General features: G+C 38.7%; 1 protein-coding gene across 2 annotated transcripts in view; it reads right to left on the bottom strand.

Moving 5' to 3' along the window:
- Positions 1-1,856: 1,856 nt before the first annotated feature.
- Positions 1,857-20,989, bottom strand: part of Strbp (spermatid perinuclear RNA binding protein) — a 112,932-nt gene continuing 93,799 nt past the window's right edge. For both annotated transcript variants that reach the window (XM_028754652.1, XM_028754653.1), the window contains exons 13-18: positions 16,912-17,070; positions 15,332-15,466; positions 14,771-14,911; positions 8,490-8,613; positions 4,696-4,740; positions 1,857-2,311 (exon numbers count right to left, since the gene is read on the bottom strand). In XM_028754652.1, coding sequence (XP_028610485.1) covers positions 2,235-2,311; positions 4,696-4,740; positions 8,490-8,613; positions 14,771-14,911; positions 15,332-15,466; positions 16,912-17,070 — 681 coding nt within the window. In that variant the 3' untranslated portion in view covers positions 1,857-2,234. The remainder of the gene's footprint in view (positions 2,312-4,695; positions 4,741-8,489; positions 8,614-14,770; positions 14,912-15,331; positions 15,467-16,911; positions 17,071-20,989) is intronic.

Here is a 20,989-nt window from a genome sequence, read left to right as displayed (position 1 = left end):
ACTGTAAGTGGAATTTTCATTACAAAATGAAGGGTGGGAAGGGCAAAAGGTGGGAGGACACTTAATTCATTACAGAATTTTAACAGTTGAACTTGCATGGTTACCAATTCTAACATAGGGTCAACAGCTCCATTGTTTTAAGTAAAGCAGAGAAATGTAAAAGTTTGCAGCAACTGGGCAGGTTTACAACATGGTTAGTAACTTCCAACAAACAACAAAATTAAGAAGAAAGGGGGAAGACTCGGTAGGAACCATTTGAAATGACGGCCATCATGTTGGAGAACAGCACAGCTTCCTCCTCCATCAGAGAGGGGGTGAGTTACGAAGCACAGTCAGAGACTGCAAAAGTCTTTTCTAAAGAGAAATCTCAAGGCAGATTCCAGCCTAGAGTCCAAATTTGATGATCAATTTCAAATAACAATACAACTGCAACTGCCAATTAATAGTATTTCAAAAACAGGACCATTGTAAATATTTAATTAATAAAAACTGGACACTAGCAGCCATGCTTTTTCTTCTCAGTGATGGCTCTGTTTCATCCATAGGTCAGCAAAACAAATCAATGAACATGAAAATTCCCAGCTGAAAGGGGCCCTGCTCCATTATGTCTTGCCACTAACACACATGATGAGAATGACAAGTTAAAGCTATTTTCAGCAAGTGACAAGGTTTTATTAAAGTATCACCCACCACAAGTAGAAAACAAAGGTCAAGGAAAGGAACAAATGATTATGTAATACACATCTGAGCAGCAATGTAGCACTTGTGCCCTCAGGCTCATCTCGCCTTCGCTTGCTTCCAAAGGAGCCTGGTATGTAAGTTTAGTTAAGACCATTGTCAAGTGATGGGCACTGCTTGGTTTTGAATAGGAATTTAACAGAAAAGTATTTACTTCCTAAGTCATTTTTAAGAATAGTGACTTGTCTGCAGAGGACTACACTCTGAATGGGGGTGAGTACCTTAATGAAACCATTACCTTCTAGTAACATCATCAGCTTTCCAAACACGGTGAGAATGCAGGGGAAGACTTGGGTCTGCACCCTTTACAGAACAGCACAATGTTACTGGCTCCCAGTTTCCACCAGTATAATCAGGTGTCTTAAAAGTAAATGCTGACCCATGGCTGAAACCTGTCACTTTTCACAGCAGCACTCAACAAGAACTGGGACAATCAGAGAGCGAGTTTTTATGGGGATCCTGTTGCTGCTTTAGATTCTGATATCAAAGAAGAGGAAAGGAGACTCTTCAAGGAATTCGAAAAAAAAAAAAAACCTGCTAATCATCTATCCACATGGAAAAAGTCAAGGAGTGAACACAGAGTCTTACAGAGTGAAGAAGGCCACAAGAACAAAAGAGGGTGATTGATTAATTTATTTTTTTTAACTTGGAAATTCGTAAACTAAAATAATCACAATCCTCCTTCCCCATCTTTAGATGGTGCCATCATTTTAATAAGCAATGCTGGGATAACAGAATGTAACCTTATCATGGGGTCGCCCTTGTACAACTGGAGTACAAAGAGCTTACAAAATGAATAGATTGAGAAATCATCTTTGCTTTGTTTTAGAAGCTTGCTTACAAATAAATGGGTTTCTAGGGCCAAATTATTACTAGTTTTCAATTCCTTGAAATTTGATACCAAAACATATCAAAAATAATAAGCTAAAACAATATTCAAACCCATATTTTATTGGCTTTAATTACACACTTCGTTATTTACAAAGTTAAGGTTTAAATGAAAAGTTTCTGCTGTATTTAAAAAAAAAAAAATAACTACAGCCCAAATTCAAGTGCCCTGGAGCAAGCACATATCACTCAGCTACCAATCGGTGACTGCATCAGGAACCAGGCAGTACTCTGTGTTACAACAAAGCAGTTTATTTGTGATCAGTGTTGAGACTCTATACATCCTTCACAAATTTAACTTTACATAATCTGACACTCTCTGAAAACGTCAACTTTGAGCTGCTAGACTTCCCTACAGCGAAGGGGCTGGTATAAGTTATTTCCAGGAATGAGGTACCGTTTCACAGAACTGGTTTCTTTTGTTTGTTTTCAAGTTTTAGAGAACTGAATTTGCATTTGTTAAAATCAAAAAGTAGGAAAGATGTTCTTTACAAATAATTTTGATCAAGTAAGTATGTGTTCAAAGAAAGCAGGATAAAAAGGCTTTTTCTCTAACATTCTGCATTGTACTGTATTGTTGTTCAATAGGAATGAGCTTCTGTCATTTGCTAAAAGAATGAGTAGTGGGGAACAGGATATGTTGGGAATTTCATAACGGGTAACAGAACCATTCTCTTGGGCAAACCTACAGAGAAAAGAAACGGAGAGGACTCCAATAAAAATTTCAGGTTAAAAATTCTTACAGTAGTTATCATTAACCATTTCCAGATTAGTCAGTCCATTTCATACCATATTGGAAGAGGCCCACAAGTCTCTCACAAATCAATTGTTCTTCTATCTTGATACATAATGTTTTCTGCTCTAAAGTAAAAAGCCTGTATCATAGGATGATACTCAGAATGACATCTGAGTAAGCAGGCGTGAATTTTCAAAGATCTAAAGCAATGCTAGTGATGAACATTTTTGTCCTAAAGTGACTCTAGAAATGCATATGGCACATGACGTATTAAAGGAAAAAATATGCCAAGATATAAGGCTTCCTGTGTAGGCCTCAACTCCCAGAAAGACAGCTTCAATCAAGACACCACCAGGTGTTTGTCTTCTCAGTGGCTACCATTAATTTGGCATGGCAAATCTGGAAAGATTAATTGTTTACTTAATTTGTAATTAATACGTTCTTGTGGCCTCACAAACTCCTGCATACTAAGGAGGATTTGAAATCTGCCCCTGCCTTTATGCTGATGTTTACCCTAGGAGAAATCACAAAGCAGCAACAGCAGGTATTCAAGAGCACCAGATGATCAGAGGGAGATAACCCCACATGCAACAGCTTTACAAAGGCCAAAAGACATATTTACCTTACAGCCAAAATAAAGCACTGTTTTAGTAGATTTGCATCACAGTAACATTTAAAAACCAAATCTTTTATGTGAAAAATGGGGCATCAAATGTCACCAGCTTTGGAAGTCAGTTATATGGCACATGGAAGAGAGGCGCCTTCTGAGGCTCAAAGGCCACAGGGTGAAAGAATGTTAAGGACTAGAAAAGAAAAATTAAAAAGACTGAGAAAAAAACATGGATGTAACTGAAGAGTCTAAAAACCAAACTTTTTAAAGAAAAGGTCTCTAGCAATGCTTTAGTAGAATCCATCTTGTTATTTTGTGACTGACACACAGACTCGGGCATAGCAAGTAAGTCAAGTGTGCTCTGTTTGGGTTAACCACCTAGCCACAATTTGTCAGGATGAGGTGTTCAGGACATTAAGAAGCTAGAGAAAGGGCAAATGCCAATGGTAGAAACAAAAAGAGCCAGTCTAAATTCAGAAGGAAATATAGGTTAAAAACAAATACTTGAACTCTCATATCTGGGATTTACTATAGTTCAGAATATGGAGAAGCCTGGGCCACATGAGTGTGCCAAGGGATACAACCAGGCAAAGGACTTAAGTCTAGGCTCTGAATTTTGCCCAAACAAAACTTCCTGCACATGTCTGAACCTTGCCAAACTACTCAAATTCTACACTTCAGTACAGAAATGTCTTAAGGACCTATAATTGTCATCAAAATAAAAATGGTAAAGCTGATGTGTGAAGAGAAAAAGGCACAATGTGAAGGTCTGAACTCATGTAGAGGATCCATGCCACAAATAGCAATGCATGAAGGACCTTTGCCTTCCATGTGCATGCACACCTGGTTGGGGCTGTGTGGACAGACACACACACACACACACACACACACACTCTCTCTCTCTCTCTCTCTCTCTCGAGCACCCTTTGCTCTCTTTTCTCACTGACAAGCATCCTATAGATGGCTGATTCCGTAACATACAGCACCTGAGTTATGAAAAATGTCTAAGAGCATATCACTGACTCCAAACCTACTGCCGCCATTGCCACATAAACCTCATTCAAAAGTTATCCAAAGGGCCATTAGGGTTCATTCACATATCTGCTGGTATTTTTTATATTGACAAAAAAAAAAAAAAAAAAAAGCAATAGGCCTAGGATTTTCTAGCATCAGCTACTGACTTTCTACAAAAGGAACAGGTAACACTGGCAACGAAACCCATCTCTGTGGGACCAATAACATCTATCTATTCCCAAAACAAATGGTATAACAAAGACTAATGGGTACAAATTTGAAGTGATGACTTTCTTTTCTTCACTCAAATCACCCACACTCATAAAGTTCTATATACAAACAATGTAGCCATGTAACTGGCAGGTGGCTGGCCTAGAAACTGGAGGTGTGGCCCTTCAGTAGCCTTTGAATGGAGTATAGGCTGGCTGTAAGAAGAATTACTTCAAATATTTAATTTCAATACGGTCAGAAACAGGCAATAAGAACAAGCAGTTCTCCAATCAGGCAAAGCAGAGAGAAGAGCAACTTCGACCAAACCAAGAACCACAAGGTTGTGGCATTTTGAGAGGAAATTTAAGTTGGGCCACTTGAATGATCAGATCTGAGATCCTACAACTTGTTTACTGAATGAAACCCTGGTTACAAACTATGTTTTGAGTTGCTGTGACAAATTTGATAAGAGGAGGAATCAGTAAGAAAGTGTACATACCATATGCAGGAGCAGCTGTGCTGTAACCATATGGGGTTCCGTAACCTGGTGTAAAGAAGAAGGCAGCAATCAGTCCAGACCCAATTGCCAAACACCATCTGGAGAACTGCAGACTCTGGAAGGCTAGGAACACCCTACAGAGCAGCCCTAGTCCTACTTAGTTGCAGAAGCCTCACACTGTGACCTGCACAGATCTCATTAACTTACTTTGCTTATCCTCCTCCTCTGTTCTTGTTCTGTTCATCTGTATTCTCTCTCCTCCTCCTTCTCCTCCATCTGTACTTCTACACTGTACCATAATTTATCTACTTGTCTCCATGCCCCACTAAAGCAGCAGAGATCAAATCTTATTTTTGTGTCACCTAAACCTAACATAATAAACAACTGTTAACCAAAATAATACTTAGAACCATTACAATTACCAATTTCCCAAAGATGGAACACAGGAATTTCCATGGCTCCTTTAAGAAAACAGTGACAGAGCACACTGTAGCCTGAAATGCCACTAAAGAGAATGCATGGGTCAGGTCATGAGCCCAGTGATAAGGTACATTATTTCAGCATTACCAAGCCCCAACACAAAGTCTCTCCCTAAAAGTTGGTAACTTGATATATTCCCTCCTCTTTTTCCCTGTATTGTATCATGCTCAATCAAACATCAGTTCCTTGCTTCATCTGACTGACCCTGAGCATTCACTAGGCCACAGGCTAGATCTCAGTAACCTTTGCTCAGTTTTTTTAATATATATAAAGCACTAAAGTGTATGCCAGAGAGATGACTATTTTTCACTTTGCACTACATTTTAAACTATTAGACTGGGGACAGTACACTCAATTACAGTCTACACTAAAGCTATAGATTTCAAGAGGGCACAATAACAGCTAAAATAAACATAAGAAAAGCAGTAGCAGAGGGCAAAATAAAACTTTAGTTTTCATATTTTATAAATGTATTCCAAGGAATAAAAGCTGTTTCCTTAAGCTACAATGTCAAAGATTTTACTAAAACCTCCTGAAAGAAATAAAGTTACAAGTGAAGTTGGTCACTGATCAGGCCACTAAGACTCTCTGAGACTCAGTGTTATCATAGCAGCTAAATGGGCAAGAAAGTTAAAGTAGATGTAAAAACACCTATGCCAATCCCCAGAACAAATGACAAAAATTCATTCAAGATCTAGGTTAATCTAAAGTTAATTTCTAGTCCAATAAAAAACTATTTTCTTTTTCTTTCTTTCTTTCTTTTTTTTTTTTTAAAGCTTCAGGAGACAGGCCTTGTATAGAGGTCAAAGTAATGGTTTAAGACAAAAACCATTTATGAATAAAAGCTGGCAATCAGGAAACACACATAATCCCTCTCATCATCACTGTACTAAACACAGCTGCATAACCCTCAGGCAGGAAGCAAATAGCAGAAGATCTGGCAATGGCAGATGTTACCAGACTGAGCCCCAAAGGAACACACTATCAAAATACAGGCTAATCTCAATAAATAACCATTACCAAGTAAGGCTAAAGCTATTAATTTTCAATAAAGAAAGTACAGAAAAGTATCTTAATGTTAGACACAAACTGAATAAAAAAAAAAGTCCATGCCTATTTCCTTTCGCATATATTTTAGTATTCTTTATCCCATGAAAAGGGACAATTGAACCCCTAGTTTATCTAGCTGAAAAACCATGACAGTGCCCTTCAAACTTTCTATTCTTTAGTCTAAATACTTCATCTATGAACAATGCTGCTTCCTGTATTTGTTCACATCTACCCATCTTCCAGTTTCCACACGTAGCACATCTACAACAGCCTTCAAAGCTTGTGCCATTATGCCGATTATGCCCTTGCATTTCTCCTTTACCTTATAGAAGGAGGAATATTTATAAATAACATCTAATTTTTCTGTTCTCTCCTTCAAACTCTTGATGACTTTCCACTGTACTTAAGATTTAAAGACAAAATCAAAACCATAGACCAGAATCTAAGTAACCTCATATAGGAAATAAAGAAGCCAAACTGTATAAAGCACACTTTTCTGACATGTTCAGGGCTTTCTGACATTTAGGAAATTCCTAGAAATTGTGCTAGCACTCTAATAATAAACTATTGCCTATGAAAAGGCCTCATTTCTCTAATCAGAATGCCTATAACTACAGTGAGTCTCTGCACATGGAGTTTGCTCTTTCATGCCAGCCTTCTCAGTGAACACCTACTAACTCTCCACACTGCACTCCAGTGTCAATTCTTCAGGGAAGCCTTCATGGACTCACTAGATTATCTCAAGTGTACTCTCTTACATTCTCCTGACACTATGTTCATTATCCTCCCTCAGACTCTTCACAGTTTTAAGTTTGGTTACTTGCTTACTACCATGCCTCACCTTCCACAATGTAAGCTGAACAAGAGTAAAATCTATGTCTGGTGTGTTTCTTTCTTTCTTCTTCTTTTTTTTTAATTGGATATTTTATTTATTTACATTTCAGATGTCATCCCCTTTCCCAATTTCCCCTCCCTAGAACCCCCAAATCCCACCCCTGCTCTTCCATTTTGCTTTTATACCATTTTAATTACATGCAAATATTAAAGTCAGTTCTAGTTGAGGAACCAGCAATACAATAGATACAAATAGTCAAAGAATAAGCAAGACAATAAACACAAATAGTCAAAGAACAAGCAAGGCAATAAACAAAATTCCATGAACACTCCCATGATCACTGTTTCTAAGGGCTTATCAGGATGACCAAAATATCTGAGCCAACTTCCCTGTCCTAGCCCAAAGTCATTTTCACCCAGAGTGTGCCCGATCTTGTCTGGTGTGTTTCAAATCAAGAAAACTGTAAGACATTTCATCCAGGGATGCAAACAAAGTGAACTAATTATTCCAAGTGACATCATTCCTAATACTTCCCAAATGGCAAACACATGTACAGTGAAGCAATTCTAAGGGAGAGATCTTAGACTAGATAAGACCCAATATTCATATAAACCTCGTCTTGGTCAACAAATACAAATGGCTTGTCAAGTGAAATTTTTCACTTCAACATTGCAAAGAATGTCACTTTAATAAGGCACCTGGATATTCATGGCTAAAACAACATATGGATTTGAACATTAAGCAGGAAGTGGGTGGCTTTCTGGCTCTCCCACAAGACATGTGGTAAAGCAAAAAGGCCAACAGCTTCAGGAATGCTATTACCTGCATCGAAGTCCTTACTCTGCTGCTTACTTCACCCAGACCTGTCTTGCCTTACCTGTAAACTAACCTCCACTGAAGGATTAAGGATTAATCCATGGAGGATTAAAAACATGTAAAGTAACTTATATGGGAATACTTGAAATATAACAGGCTCTTGATAAGTAAGTTGTGTCTACCCCACACCCCCTAATACATACACACATACTTCTCTTTTTTGTGTTGTATTTCTTTGACTATTCTCAAATACTGAATTTCATAAACGCTAATTTACTCAGGTTCGTCTTTATTAAGAAATTCAAAACTCTATAGCAATTCTGATATGGTATCCCCACAAAATACACTCTGCTCTGCTGCCCAAACACCATAATTTGTAGAAAAGCTTTTAAATTCTTCTCTGTGAAAATATATTCCTCCATCCAAGGTCAGTTATGATTCTTTTCCCTCCAGAAAGGCCATAGTTACTCAGCAGATCCCTTCTGAAGTTCTATACACTCCTACACATGTGCAGTATTTCCAGAGACCACATAGAACTCTAGAGAATGAGGAAATGCTATTCTTCAGGCCTGTAATCAAAGAGGCCATTTGATCTTTAGTAAGTGGCACCAACCTGGAGCTATATATCCAGGAGCTGCTGTAGCTCCCACGAACGCTCCCCTTGTCAGAGTTCCTCTTCCTCTGCCCCGAACAGCCTGGACTGCTGCAGATACTGCCGTATTCACAACACCTTTTGCCTGTAATAACAACAATAATAATTTCATCATGGAGAAAAAGAACTTTCTGCCTCTCATCAACTATGGGGCTTCATCTGTGACAGTAAGACATCTATGGTTAGACTCTTCAGTTGACCATCTGCAAAACAGACATGACACCTACCTTAAAGAACTATTCTGAAGAATGTGCTCTCTGCACCAATGTATTATGAAAATATTTGAGTAACTATGTTTCATTAGTGGGTTACCTAGGAAACAGTTAACATTCAATACACAAATGTGAGTGGCTAAATTACACCCAAAGTCATTTTCAGGTTTCATACACAAAACATTATTTCTTGTATTAAGCACATAAATTTTATGGCTTCTAGTGTGGAAATTTTCTAAAACAGAGTGGATTTTCTTTTAAAAAGACACAGTCTATCTCCAAGTAATCAAAGTAATCAGATTGCAGAATAACTCAACATAGATCTAATTTATGTTATTACTAACAGACTTCATTAGCCAATTAATAAATACTTTAACCTAGAATAAACATTTATTTTGTAAGCATGCCATTCATGCAAGCATATCTGTCTGTGTGTGTCTGTGTGTGTGCGTGTGTGTGTGTGTGCGCGCGCACACACGCGTGCACACCACATGCATGACTGGTGCTTGTGGAGGTCAGAAGAAGGCATCAGGTCTCCTGGAACTGGCCACCAGGTGGGTTCTGGGAACCAAATGCAAGTTGTTTTCAAGAACAAGTGCTCTTAACTACTAAGCCACTGCTCCAGTCCCTGAATGTAGGCTTTGAAATACTAAAATTTACTAAGGAAGTGTAAGATGTCTTATATGGCAAAAATAAACCAAGTTGACAATGTTCTTCCTACTTATCTAAAATATACATGATCCTACTTTTTAAGTGAATACAAAACAACTATCCAGGTGGATGAAACATTCAACAAAATGTCCATGGCCTTTTGCCACAGGATGCCCTGGTTTAAAAAGGAATCTACCCTTGCTCTCTGCTTCCTGATTGCGGCAACACTGGGCCAGCTGTCCCCTCTTCCTGCCTTTATGCTTTCCCCATCCTAGTGAGATAGACCCATGAAGAGTCAGTATCACCTGCCATCTAAGAATGTTTATGGAGAAGTTACTGCACTTGAATAAGAGACCCCACCAGCACTCACCTCTCTGGGCCCTGGATTACTCAATTGCTAGCTAGATGACTTGGAATATCAATTTAACACACAGGACATCTAAAACAACCAAAATTAAAATCGCTGTTGTTCTTACTTTGTACCTATTTGCAGATTCTTTAAGCCCATCACAGGAGTCATTGGTGAAGAGAGCACCCTCAACCTCTCTAAGAGAATGCGAGACTGCCCTAGAGAACTCAAGGCAGTCAATCTCACTGTACTAGAGTTTCAAGTTAGATCTCAAGCCAAAGAGAATACATTTTCTACTACCTAATGGGAATTACCTACTCTTCTTTTGTTGAAGGAGACCCTTAAAGATACTTATAATCAAGGAAAGTAATCTGTGCTCTAATACAAGAACATATAGCATTTTGGAGTACAAAGGGAAGCTGGGGATGGTGGCAGGGGTCTGGCTGCAAAGTCAGTGTAACATGTAACAGGTCCAACTGTTTCTATGACTCAAAATCTAAAAAACTCTAACAAGGCTCTCTAGTGGATTAAGCTCCTTTACCAAATGCACAACACTGCTATCACTCTAAGTCTACGCAGTTCAACCAGAAAAGCTTTCTTTAAATAATAGTTCCCACCCTGTAACATACAGAGTGGCTATGGATTGTGGGAACCATACTAGCCCACCTTGTCTTATAACTGAGTTGGATAGTGATACACTGGGAGGAACTACACCTACTGAGAAAAGCCATTTGCCATGTACCAGCAATATCACTTTAACTACAATTATTAAGGCTAGGCATCAGAGGGAAGAGAGAGAGAGAGAGAGAGAGAGAGAGAGAGAGAGAGAGAGAGAGAGAGAGAGAGAGGGAGAGAGAGAGCGCGCGCGCGCCTGGTGATTGTCCTGTTTCTATCACCTTAGATGTAGATCTTCTATAATCTCAAAAAAAACAGAAAAAAAGCTACGCAGTTTCTCACTGTCAATCTTTCTTCTGTAACCCCCACACTATCTAATCAGCTAGAAATAGTTATAAAAAAAATAAATGATAACCGACATCTAAGAAAAAATAGAAAAAATAAGCATGGTGGTACACATCCAGAATTCCAGAACATAGGAGACTAAGGCAGCAGGATCACAAGTTAAGAGAGACTGGCCTGTGCTGTGGAGTGAGAACTTGTTTCAAATATTCCCATCTACCAGCTAACTAACCAACCCAGCCACCCAAAGAAAAGCTAAATGGAAAAATAAGAAAATAATAATGATGAGGAGGAGGAGGAGGAAGGGAAGGAGGGATGGAGGGAAGGAAGGAAGGAAGGAGGGAGGGAGGGAGGGAGGGAGGGAGGGAGGGAGGGAGGGAGGGAGGGAGGGAGGAAGACTGATTTAACAATAGGGAACTACAGTAACAAGCAATTACTTCCATGATTTTATTCAGTTGTCTATCTGTTTATCTTACATTTCAGATCACAGGATTATAAACACTCTGAGAAGCATACTACTAAGTTCCTTTTTTTGGTTTAAATACTTAACATATGTGTCTCTATCACACAATGTATTCAGACATTAGTATTACCAAAAGCACTCAATATGAGGAAGACAATTTATCTTATATTTTATACTCACATTATCTTTTCCCCTCATGTCTAAAAATGTCTCTGTGACATTTTTACAAAAGCAAAAGGGTAGAAAAATCCTTGTGCTAGTGTATATAATTAGCTGCACACATTCTGTCCTTTCTCACCTCCCACCTGAAGAAGGGCATAGCACTATAATACCCAAATCTCCTCCATTCTTCACTATACCAACAATGACTTTACTCCCCATAAAATTATGGGCATAAATCAAAAAGTCCACTGAAAAGACAAATACTGTCTTAATACGTATTATTCACAACCTATCCAAAAGAAAATGGTGTCCAGTCATTAAGAATAATTTCAGCTGGGTGGTAGTGGCACCTGCTTTTAATCTCAGCACCTGGGAGGCAGAGTTCAAGGCCAGCAAGGTCTATAAAGAGGTAGTTCCAAGATAGCCAGGGCTATACACAGAGAAACATTACCTAGGAAAAAAGCTAGTAAACAAACAAACAATTTTACAAAAAGCTAAAGTAGCTCAAAAACAAACTTGAAGGCAGAAATCACAGGATCATCTCAATAGATACAGAAAGTGCTTTTGAAAAAGTTGAACATCTCTTACTGATTAAAAAAAAAAATTCCACCTTACTTGCCTTGGACTGGGACCTCTGGCTGCTGTTCTGAGGTCAGTGATAAGGAGGTCTCTTCTCACCAGAGGCAGCACTTAGACAGTGCTGGCCTTGACAAGCTGGCCCTGGTCCCATCTGCCTGCTATGAGAAGGCCCTGAACCTCACCTGGGCAGCACAGTCAAGCTGGGCCTGGTGGAAAGGGGGACAGGTAATCCAGTCCCGAGGGTTAAGCATGAGAGAGCTAACTCTGTCTTCTGCCTATGGTGGCACTGGGTGGCCCAGCCAGGGCAGTGCTGGAAAGCTTGCCCTGGTAAGAGTAGATGAGGGAGAGCTAGCGAGCAGACCAGCTCAGCTACTACCCAGGCCCAGATCCAGGGAGTTGACCATCCATGAAGCGATGAGGCTTGTGAAAGGGCCAGTCTTGGTGTTCCAAAGCTGAAGGTTCTCCATAACATAGGGCAACAACAGGATAAGCAGGAGGAGGCTAGATGAAGATCTAATATTGATAGTGTGACAGAAGCCAGAGACCTCAAACCAGACCGATGACTCATTGCAATAAACATTAACAAGTGAAGGACAAAGGAATGTATCACAGGTCAAACTGTGACACACTACAGCTTCCATGATGAGATGTTTTCTATGCTTTGGTTTATTTTGTTTGTTTTACTTAAAGGAAGTTGCAAGGCAAAAGGCCGACATGAAGGAGCAGCAAGATGAGTGAGACTGGGGTATATGATGTGAAACTCAAAAAGGAACTTCAATGGCATAGGAAATAAATAGTCTAAGACAATGTGCAGAATGGGAGAAAAGTCTTGGCAAACTATGTATCAGACAGGGAATTATTAACAATTTGTAAAGAATTCTAAAACTTAAATTCAAAAAAAATAGATTCAAAAACATAGGTTTGTGGCAGAAATTTCCCTGTCCAATCTATCTGCAGCAGGAGGCCTATGATTAGATAGGGAAAAGAGAGGCGGAGCTAAGGGTGGCAGAGAGAGAGAGAGAGAGAGAGAGAGAGAGAGAGAGAGAGAGAGAGAGAGAGAGAGAGAGGGAGGGAGGGCGGGCAAGGGAAGACAGGGAGAGAAAGGAGGCAGAAAATGGCAGCAGACATGAACCCAAGTGGCTTTTGTAGTCTTAGGTAGTTATGTATATCAAAAGGTTAGGATAGTTGGGATAACTTGTCTAATTGTGTGGGCGGGCATCTTGGGTGTTGAGATTTTACTGATATATTAAATCCACTGGTTAACTATAAGCATTAAGAGTTTTGATTTTGCCAGGCGATGGGTAATGTGGTGGTTGATGGAGGGATGGAAGGTCATTTCGTGGTGCTGGCGTGGCTGCAAAGGGAACTCAGGAGCTCCAGCCCAGAGGGAGAGCTTGCTGAGATGAGGGCACTCGGATGAGGCCAGGCAGCCCTCTAGTAGCCGCCATTAGTATGGGAACTTGGCAGCTAAGCAGGGAGCCAGTTAGAGGCCTCGTATCTATTACCTCCCGTAATATGGGCTAATGAATTGAATAGACAGTTGTCAAAGAAAAAATATAAATGGCCATAAATGTTTAAAATAATGTTCAACACATTCGTAACCATTAGAAAATAACAATAACTACACTGAGGTTTCATCTCATGCAAATCAGAAAAAAATCCTGTCAAGACAACAGGGCTAGAAGTGTCAATAAGTGATACAGTGTTTGCCTAGCATGCCCAAGGTCCTCAGATTTATCCCACCAGTACTACTCTACCACTCTAACAACATGTATAAAAACAACAAATTCTAGCAAAGATAGAGATGAAGAATCATTATTCATAGGGCCTGAAGAAATAGCTCAGCAGTTGGGAGCACTGGCTGCTCCCCTAGAGGATCCAGATTCATTCCCAGGATCTTCACTGCGATTCACAACTGCCTATAACTCAGTTCCAGGGGATCCACAATACCAGGTATACACATGTTGCGCATATATATATATATGCGCAGGCAAAATACCCATACACATAAAACAAATATTTTTAAAACAATATTCACTGCTGATAATAAAAATTTGGTAGCTACTAAGGAAATCATATAGAGGTTCCACAAGAAACTAAAAATAAAACTACAATATGTACCACAGCTATACCATTCCTTTAAGTATGCACCCAAAGGATTCTAAATTCTAAGTCTGTATACTACGAAGATACTTGTACATCTGTATCTATTGCTGTAGCATCTACAATAGTTAGTATACAGAATCAGCATAGAAGTCCATCAACAGACTAATGGATAAAAAATGTGATGGGTGTATGGGTATGTGTATACACATACACAGGGGTATTACATCATTATGGTATGCAAGTAAGAACATTTAGAAGAAGGAAAGGTACCAGCAGTGGGGAAGAGGATTGGATCATAGGAGATGGCAATGGGTTGGGAAAAAAAAGAAAGTACAATGACAAATATGTATAAAAGTGTCATAATGAAACCCATTACCTTATATATCAACTAAAAATATGATGGTAGTATGGAAATGGCTCAGCTTACTGCTGAGTTTGGTTCTCAGTATCTACGTCCAATGGCTCACAGCTGCCTATAACATCTGCAACTTCAGCTTCAGGGAATCCCACATCCTATTCTGGGCTCTAAAGGTACCTGCACAATATGGCATACATTCAGAAAGACAAAAATAAATATGTAACCCTGGTTGGTTGGAACTTGATATGTACATACACTAGGCTAGCCTAGAACTCACAGGAATCTATCTACCCACCTAACTTCCCAAGTACTGAGTTTAAAAAAATAAAATTTAAGGAGATAGTAAAAGAAGAAATAAATAGGAAATTTGAGATTATTACAAAGGTTGCTTAATTCATATCATACCTGAGGAATGATCTTCTTTTTCTTATTATTTGCCGCATTGGGTCCAGAAAATAGCTTCTCTAGGGCAGCCAGTGCTGCACTTGCCTTGGCCACTTTCTTGTTTGGACCTGCACCTCTGAATTTCTGTCCATCTACTTCTACCTGAAATTAAAAACAGCACTTTACAGTTATCTCTAACAACTCCCTCTGTGTAGTTTTAATTCAAAACCATCAGACGGCTACAGAGACAGTTCAGCTGTTGAGAGCATTTGATGCTCTTGCAGAGGACCCAGGTTCAATTCTCAACACTCATGTTGCGATTTACAACCATCTGTAACTTCACTTTCAGGGAATCCAACAGGCAGACCAATGACACACATACATACATGCAGGCAAAGCATAAAGTAAAATAAATCTGAACAAAGAAAAGTTTTTTTAAAAAAATACATCATAAGGAAGAAAATATTTTAAGCCAAATAGTGTTCTTAAAATAATAAAAGCTAATGGAAGTCTAAAATGCTTTTTACTATCTGACATGTCTGTGGAATGAAAAGTAAGGTGGGCATATATCTAGGTACACACCTCCATTACGAAGCGCTTGTCATGGCTTCCACCAGTTTCTGAGATGAGTTCATACTTGAGACCTCTTCTTTTTTCATTGAGCTCCATCACAGGATTTTTGCCACTTGCTGTGAGGATAGGACCCTGAGTTCTTACCTAAAAAGGGACAGGGAAGAGAGGTTGAACACTGAATTTCTTTTTAACATAATTATGCTAAAAAGTAAACTCATTAATTCTACTTTAAAACATTTAAGAGGTAAAATCAATCACCTGATAGCAAAACATTATCATAGGTAAGGAAAACTCTGTAAAGGGTAAATATTGTAGTCACCTAACAGTCTGCCTTTGAAGGAGGACTGCCTCATTCAAACTCTAAGGACTGAGCTATAACTGATCATGTCCTGACACTGCAGGTAACTAACAAAGCAGAGACAATAACAGCAATTTGTTTGATGCCTTGAAGGTTTTTTTTTTTATTTTTCGGTATGCAAGAAATAACTCTCAGTTTTACATGTGAGAGGCAGTGTTTCTATAAGCCTTTCAGTCCCTCTAAACATATCTGAAGACACCTAATGTAAAAACAACAGGCTAAACTATAGATTCTGAAGAAATAACAATAAAGGCATCCATCCCCTGGACTCATCACTGTAAAACTATGTGTTACAGAGTAGGTGCCTGCTGGAGAAACACAAGAAAGAGACTGACTTCTGTTTCAGGCTGCTGAGGTGAAATCTCACTTTGCAGTTTTTTTTTTCCCCTCTGTATGTCTATATGTATGTGATTCCTTATCCCCAAAAAACATTTCTTCAAAAATATAAATGTGACTTCTATTATTCCAAAGCCAATTCTTTATAGAGATAATGCAGTTAACATAGACTCCTCCCAATATACTGTACATATTCAATACTTACATTCATCCCATTCTATTATCTGGGATCACTAGTTCACAATCCAGGACTAACTCTTATTCTGAAACACAGAGTAGGCAGTCTACACTCCCTGTGGGAGTCACACATTAAACGGTGAACTTGTGTAACTTATATATACCCTAGCTTGTCTTGACACCTCAAAAAATCTGTTTCCTCCACTAGTTTTTATAAGTTTTTAATCCTTCCGTTAATAGTGTTATTCTTGATACATAACATTATGACATTCTAGAAGTATTTCCATAGCCAGTATGTGTTTTAAATTAAAGTGTATGTATTTTTGCATAGGAAAACAAATCTGGCAGAATAAAAGTCAAACACCCAGATGTGGCAATGCTCTATAATCCTAGCATTTGGAAGGTGGAAGCAGGAGGGTTACTAGTTCAATATCAACCTACGCTACACAGGAATTGGAGGATGCCAGCCTGAACTACAAGCAGTTCAGGCTCAAAAACAAAAAAGTAAGCAGAGAACTCCAGCTATGACTCAGTGGTGGAGTGTTTGCCTAATGTGCACAAGATCTAGGATTTGATATCAAGCACCAGCCAAAGAAATAAAGCAGAATATTAGTAATATGCACCTCTCTGTGGAAAAACTTATTTTTTCCACATCTCTAAGGTTTTTCCATAGCACTCACACTACTGTATTCTAAAGAAGAAAAGGATACAAGTATACCTCTAAGGTACTGGAGGTCTCAGTTGTAGAATTTCCAGTATTATTGCTTGAGTTTGAAGATATTGTATCATTTTTACTTTCATTATCTGATTTTTCATCCGAACTCATGCATTCAATATCTGCATCAAAACCTGTTGGGTATCCCATTGCCTGTAAAACCTGTACAAATGCCATTAAAACATTTTTATTCAGTTACCAAAGATGAAAATGGATAGCTGAAATTCTGAGATAAAAAGTTTCAGAGTCTGTAACAGTTTACTAAAACACCTGTGAAGAATAAGGATGGTGATATATTCACTCCAGTCCACACTCCAAGGTAGCAGCACTACATGAAAATGGGAACACATACTTAGAGTACCTAGCCTAAGACTTAAGAAATGCAAGCCTAAAGTTGGCTGCTGCTTCATTTAATCTGTAGGTCAATGATAAAGAGAACATACAGCATAGTCAAGCTCACCCAATGAAAAACAGCACATGAAAAAAAAAAAATTAAACTAGAAAGAGAAGACTTGAAAGCCTAATACTATCTATCACTCTCCTCTTGGTCTTCAATTTCTCCATCTGGAAAAGATAAAGATTGGATCAGCTGATCTCTAAACTCTATGACACAACCATGAAGGAAAACTGGCCAAAGAATGGATCTGAGAGGTTTTTTTGTTATTGTTTGTTTTGTTGTATTTGGTTGATTGTGTTTGTGTTTTACCTTCAAATCAGTTTCCAACTATATTTCTCTCCATCTCTCTGAAGACTTGGGTTTTTTGGTTCTGGGGTTTCTCAGTTTTCTGAAGCAAAGCTTTCACATACTGCTTATTTGTGCTTCTATGCAAGCATGTGTGTGCAAGGCACATGAAAATCATTTTTGAGCTCTCTTTCCAGATTACACTGCTTTTATAATAAACAAGGTCAGCCTGTTCTACAGAGCTAGTTTCAAAGCTACACAGAGAAACCCTGCTTCCAAAAACCAAAAACAAAAATGCAAAGTGGATACTGTATCCCTCAAGAAATAATTACATTCACTAGTATGTTTTTGAATCTCTTTCAAAGTAAGTTAATACTACTTTGTGAATTATTAATTAAAGCCTTTCTACTTTATTTCAGGGCCTTGCCAAGCTACATACATGCTGACAACTGAGCTATTCTCTAAGCCTTTAATTGAACCAGTATGTCCATAGATACAGGGTTAGGGTCTAAAAGGTAAGCTTTTAGTTGCTGAGTATATAAGCAATGTCATATTTCTCCAATTATACTTAACAGGTGACTCAAAAAGCTGTTACACAGCCAAATAAAGCCTTTGTAGAAAATAGCATCTGTATATAATATCTTATCTGTATAGATAAAATAGTAATACTCCAAACCAAAAAAAAAAAAGAGTGCTTAAATTGAACTCTGTACAAAGCAAATTTGAAATTAACTCATCTGGTTTATCATACATGGAGGACCTAGCATTCTCATCATAATTCTTTGTGTTTATGTGGCATTAAAGCCAGGAATTCCTTTTAGCATCCTAGGTTCTAAAAGTACTTAGACAGCACTTTACATTAAGTACACTAACATCACTTGGTTAGTGACATCAGTATCTTATAAATAAAACACCTGCTCCGCTAAGTCCTGCAAATAATGCTCTCCCTGAAAAACCTCACCCTGGACAAGAGCCAGCAGTACAAAACTACCATTAATAATGCCCACCACAGTACAAAAGCCAAGTATCACCAATAATGGGGCGTGTTTCCTCTGGTATAAAGGTATACAGAGGGATGTAGCTCAGAACTGGGGCACTGGCCTAGAGATCATGAGGCCTTAGATTCAAATCTTAGAATCACAAAGCATGGGAGAGAATGCTTCCCACCATAACATAGATAATTTAAATGTGAAATGCTAATTATTTAATACCACTTCTTTCTTTACTTTTTTCACTTGTCCTAAGTCATTTGCTTATTATTAACATAAGTTACAACAGCAACACAATTCGGTACATAAAAGTGATGTATTATCCCTTGAGGAAATACAGTATCCACTTTCCCTTTTTGTTTGTTTTTGGTTTTTGGAGACAGGGTTTCTCTGTGTAGCTTTAGCTGTCCCTGGAAGTTGTTCTATAGACCAGGCTGGTCTCCAACTCACAAAGATCCACCTGCTTCTGCCTCCTGAGTCCTGGGATTAAATAGCTATATGCACTACCACTGTCAAATTCAGTATCCACTTTGAAAACAAATAGATATCAAGTAACTGTTAAAATTACAGATAAGGGTTGGAAAGAGCTTCAACCATTAAGAGGACTGGCTGATCTTGCAGAGGACCTGAGTTAGGCTCCCAACACCCATGTAGTGGCCTACAACCCCCTGTAACTCTAGTTGAAGGACACCCAGTACTCTTTTGACTAACTTCAAGGACCAGCATACATACATTCACACAGGCAAAACACTTATCCACATATAAAAATAAATAAATCCCTAGAACAACAACAACAACAGAAAAAAGGCAGACACATAACTCATAAGTGGAGCTCTTGCCTGGCATACATGAAGACCTTGATTCAATCTAGAGGGAGAGTTAACTAATTAAGGAAAGGACTAATTAGAAATTTCAAGTCATTTTCTATCACACACTTTCTTAGAGTATAATTACCATAGGCTACAGTCAGAAGTGAAGAGCTCTCAGTGCTCTACAATTGGTAAAAACTCTTCTTGACTAAACTCTAGCTCCGATTCTCTGGGTCTTTTCTGGATTTTGTTTTTTTTTTAATTAGGCTCCACCTTTGATCCTTATTCTCAGTAGCCCATTGCACCAAGAATCCTGCTAAGTTAGGCCAGTTCTGTTCCTATCTAATCATTCACAACATCACACAATCACAAAGATGATGTCCAATTATACTGGCCTGCCCTCAGAAAGAATTCTGCTACTTTAGGCCTGAACAGATGGTTCAGTAGTAAAAATTCCTTGCTGTACAATGGGGAAGACTGGGTTTGGATCCCAGAACTCATGTTACAAGCACAATATTCTACATATACCAATAATCTCAGCTCCATGTGGGGCAGAGACAAGAGGAATAGATGACACGTGCTAGCTTCCAGCATAGTTCAGGAATACATCCCACTTCAAGAGAATAAAGCCTAAAATGATAAAAACAAAACAAAACAAACAAAAAAAGGGCATCTGATGCACTCTTCTGACCCCCACATACACACGTGTATACACCTATACAATCAGTCTGTCTCTCTCTCTCTCCTCATTCTCCTCTCCTCTCCTCTCCTCTCTTTTCTCTCTCTCTCTCTCTCTCTCTCTCTCTCTCTCTCTCTCTCTCTCTCTCTCTCTCACACACACACACACACACACACACACACACACACGTTTTTAAAAGAAAATAAATCTTTCTACTTTTGTTTAGTCAGAAATACTGCTTTATTGTCCCTGATGTTTCTTTCCTTTTAGTAATTTCCCACCCATTCATCCCTCGCTGGATCCTTGGCAATAAATTTTGGAGTAAAAATTAGGTCCAATTATACACTGAGGTATTTTCCTTACCACCAGCACAATGAAATACTTCCTCTGTAAAATCTATTTTTAACCTACTTAACAACTGTCATATTTTATTTTCTTTGGCAGAATTAAACTTGGTTTAGAATCAATCTCAATAGAAAGAAAAACCAGTATATTAAAGTGAGTTTAAGTATCTAGAAAACAAACCTATTAAACACATCAATTGAGCTTAAAACAATATAATTCACAGAAAAAAAAGGTAACTTAAGATCAAGTTATGTATGTAACTATGGCCCACTTTTCCGATAAGAAAGTTGAGTCACCTGATACAGGTTAAAACTAAGAAAGACTGGGCATTGAAAGTGAAAAGAAAGCCAGGCGGTGGTGGCACACGCCTTTAATCCCAGCACTTGGGAGGCAGAGGCAGGTGGATTTCTGAGTTCGAGGCTAGCCTGGTCTACAGAGTGAGTTCTAGGACAGCCAGAGCTACACAGAGAAACCCTGTCTCAAAAAACAAAACAAAAGAGAGAGAGAGAGAGAGAGAGAGAGAGAGAGAGAGAGAGAGAGAGAGAGAGAGAGAGAGAGAGAGAGAGAGAGAGAGAGA

Source organism: Grammomys surdaster, unplaced genomic scaffold (genome assembly GCF_004785775.1).
Source record: "Grammomys surdaster isolate TR1022 unplaced genomic scaffold, NIH_TR_1.0 126035, whole genome shotgun sequence".
Taxonomy (NCBI): domain Eukaryota; kingdom Metazoa; phylum Chordata; class Mammalia; order Rodentia; family Muridae; genus Grammomys; species Grammomys surdaster.
The sequence above is the reverse complement of the archived record's forward strand: the minus strand, read 5'-3'. Positions and strand labels throughout refer to the sequence as shown.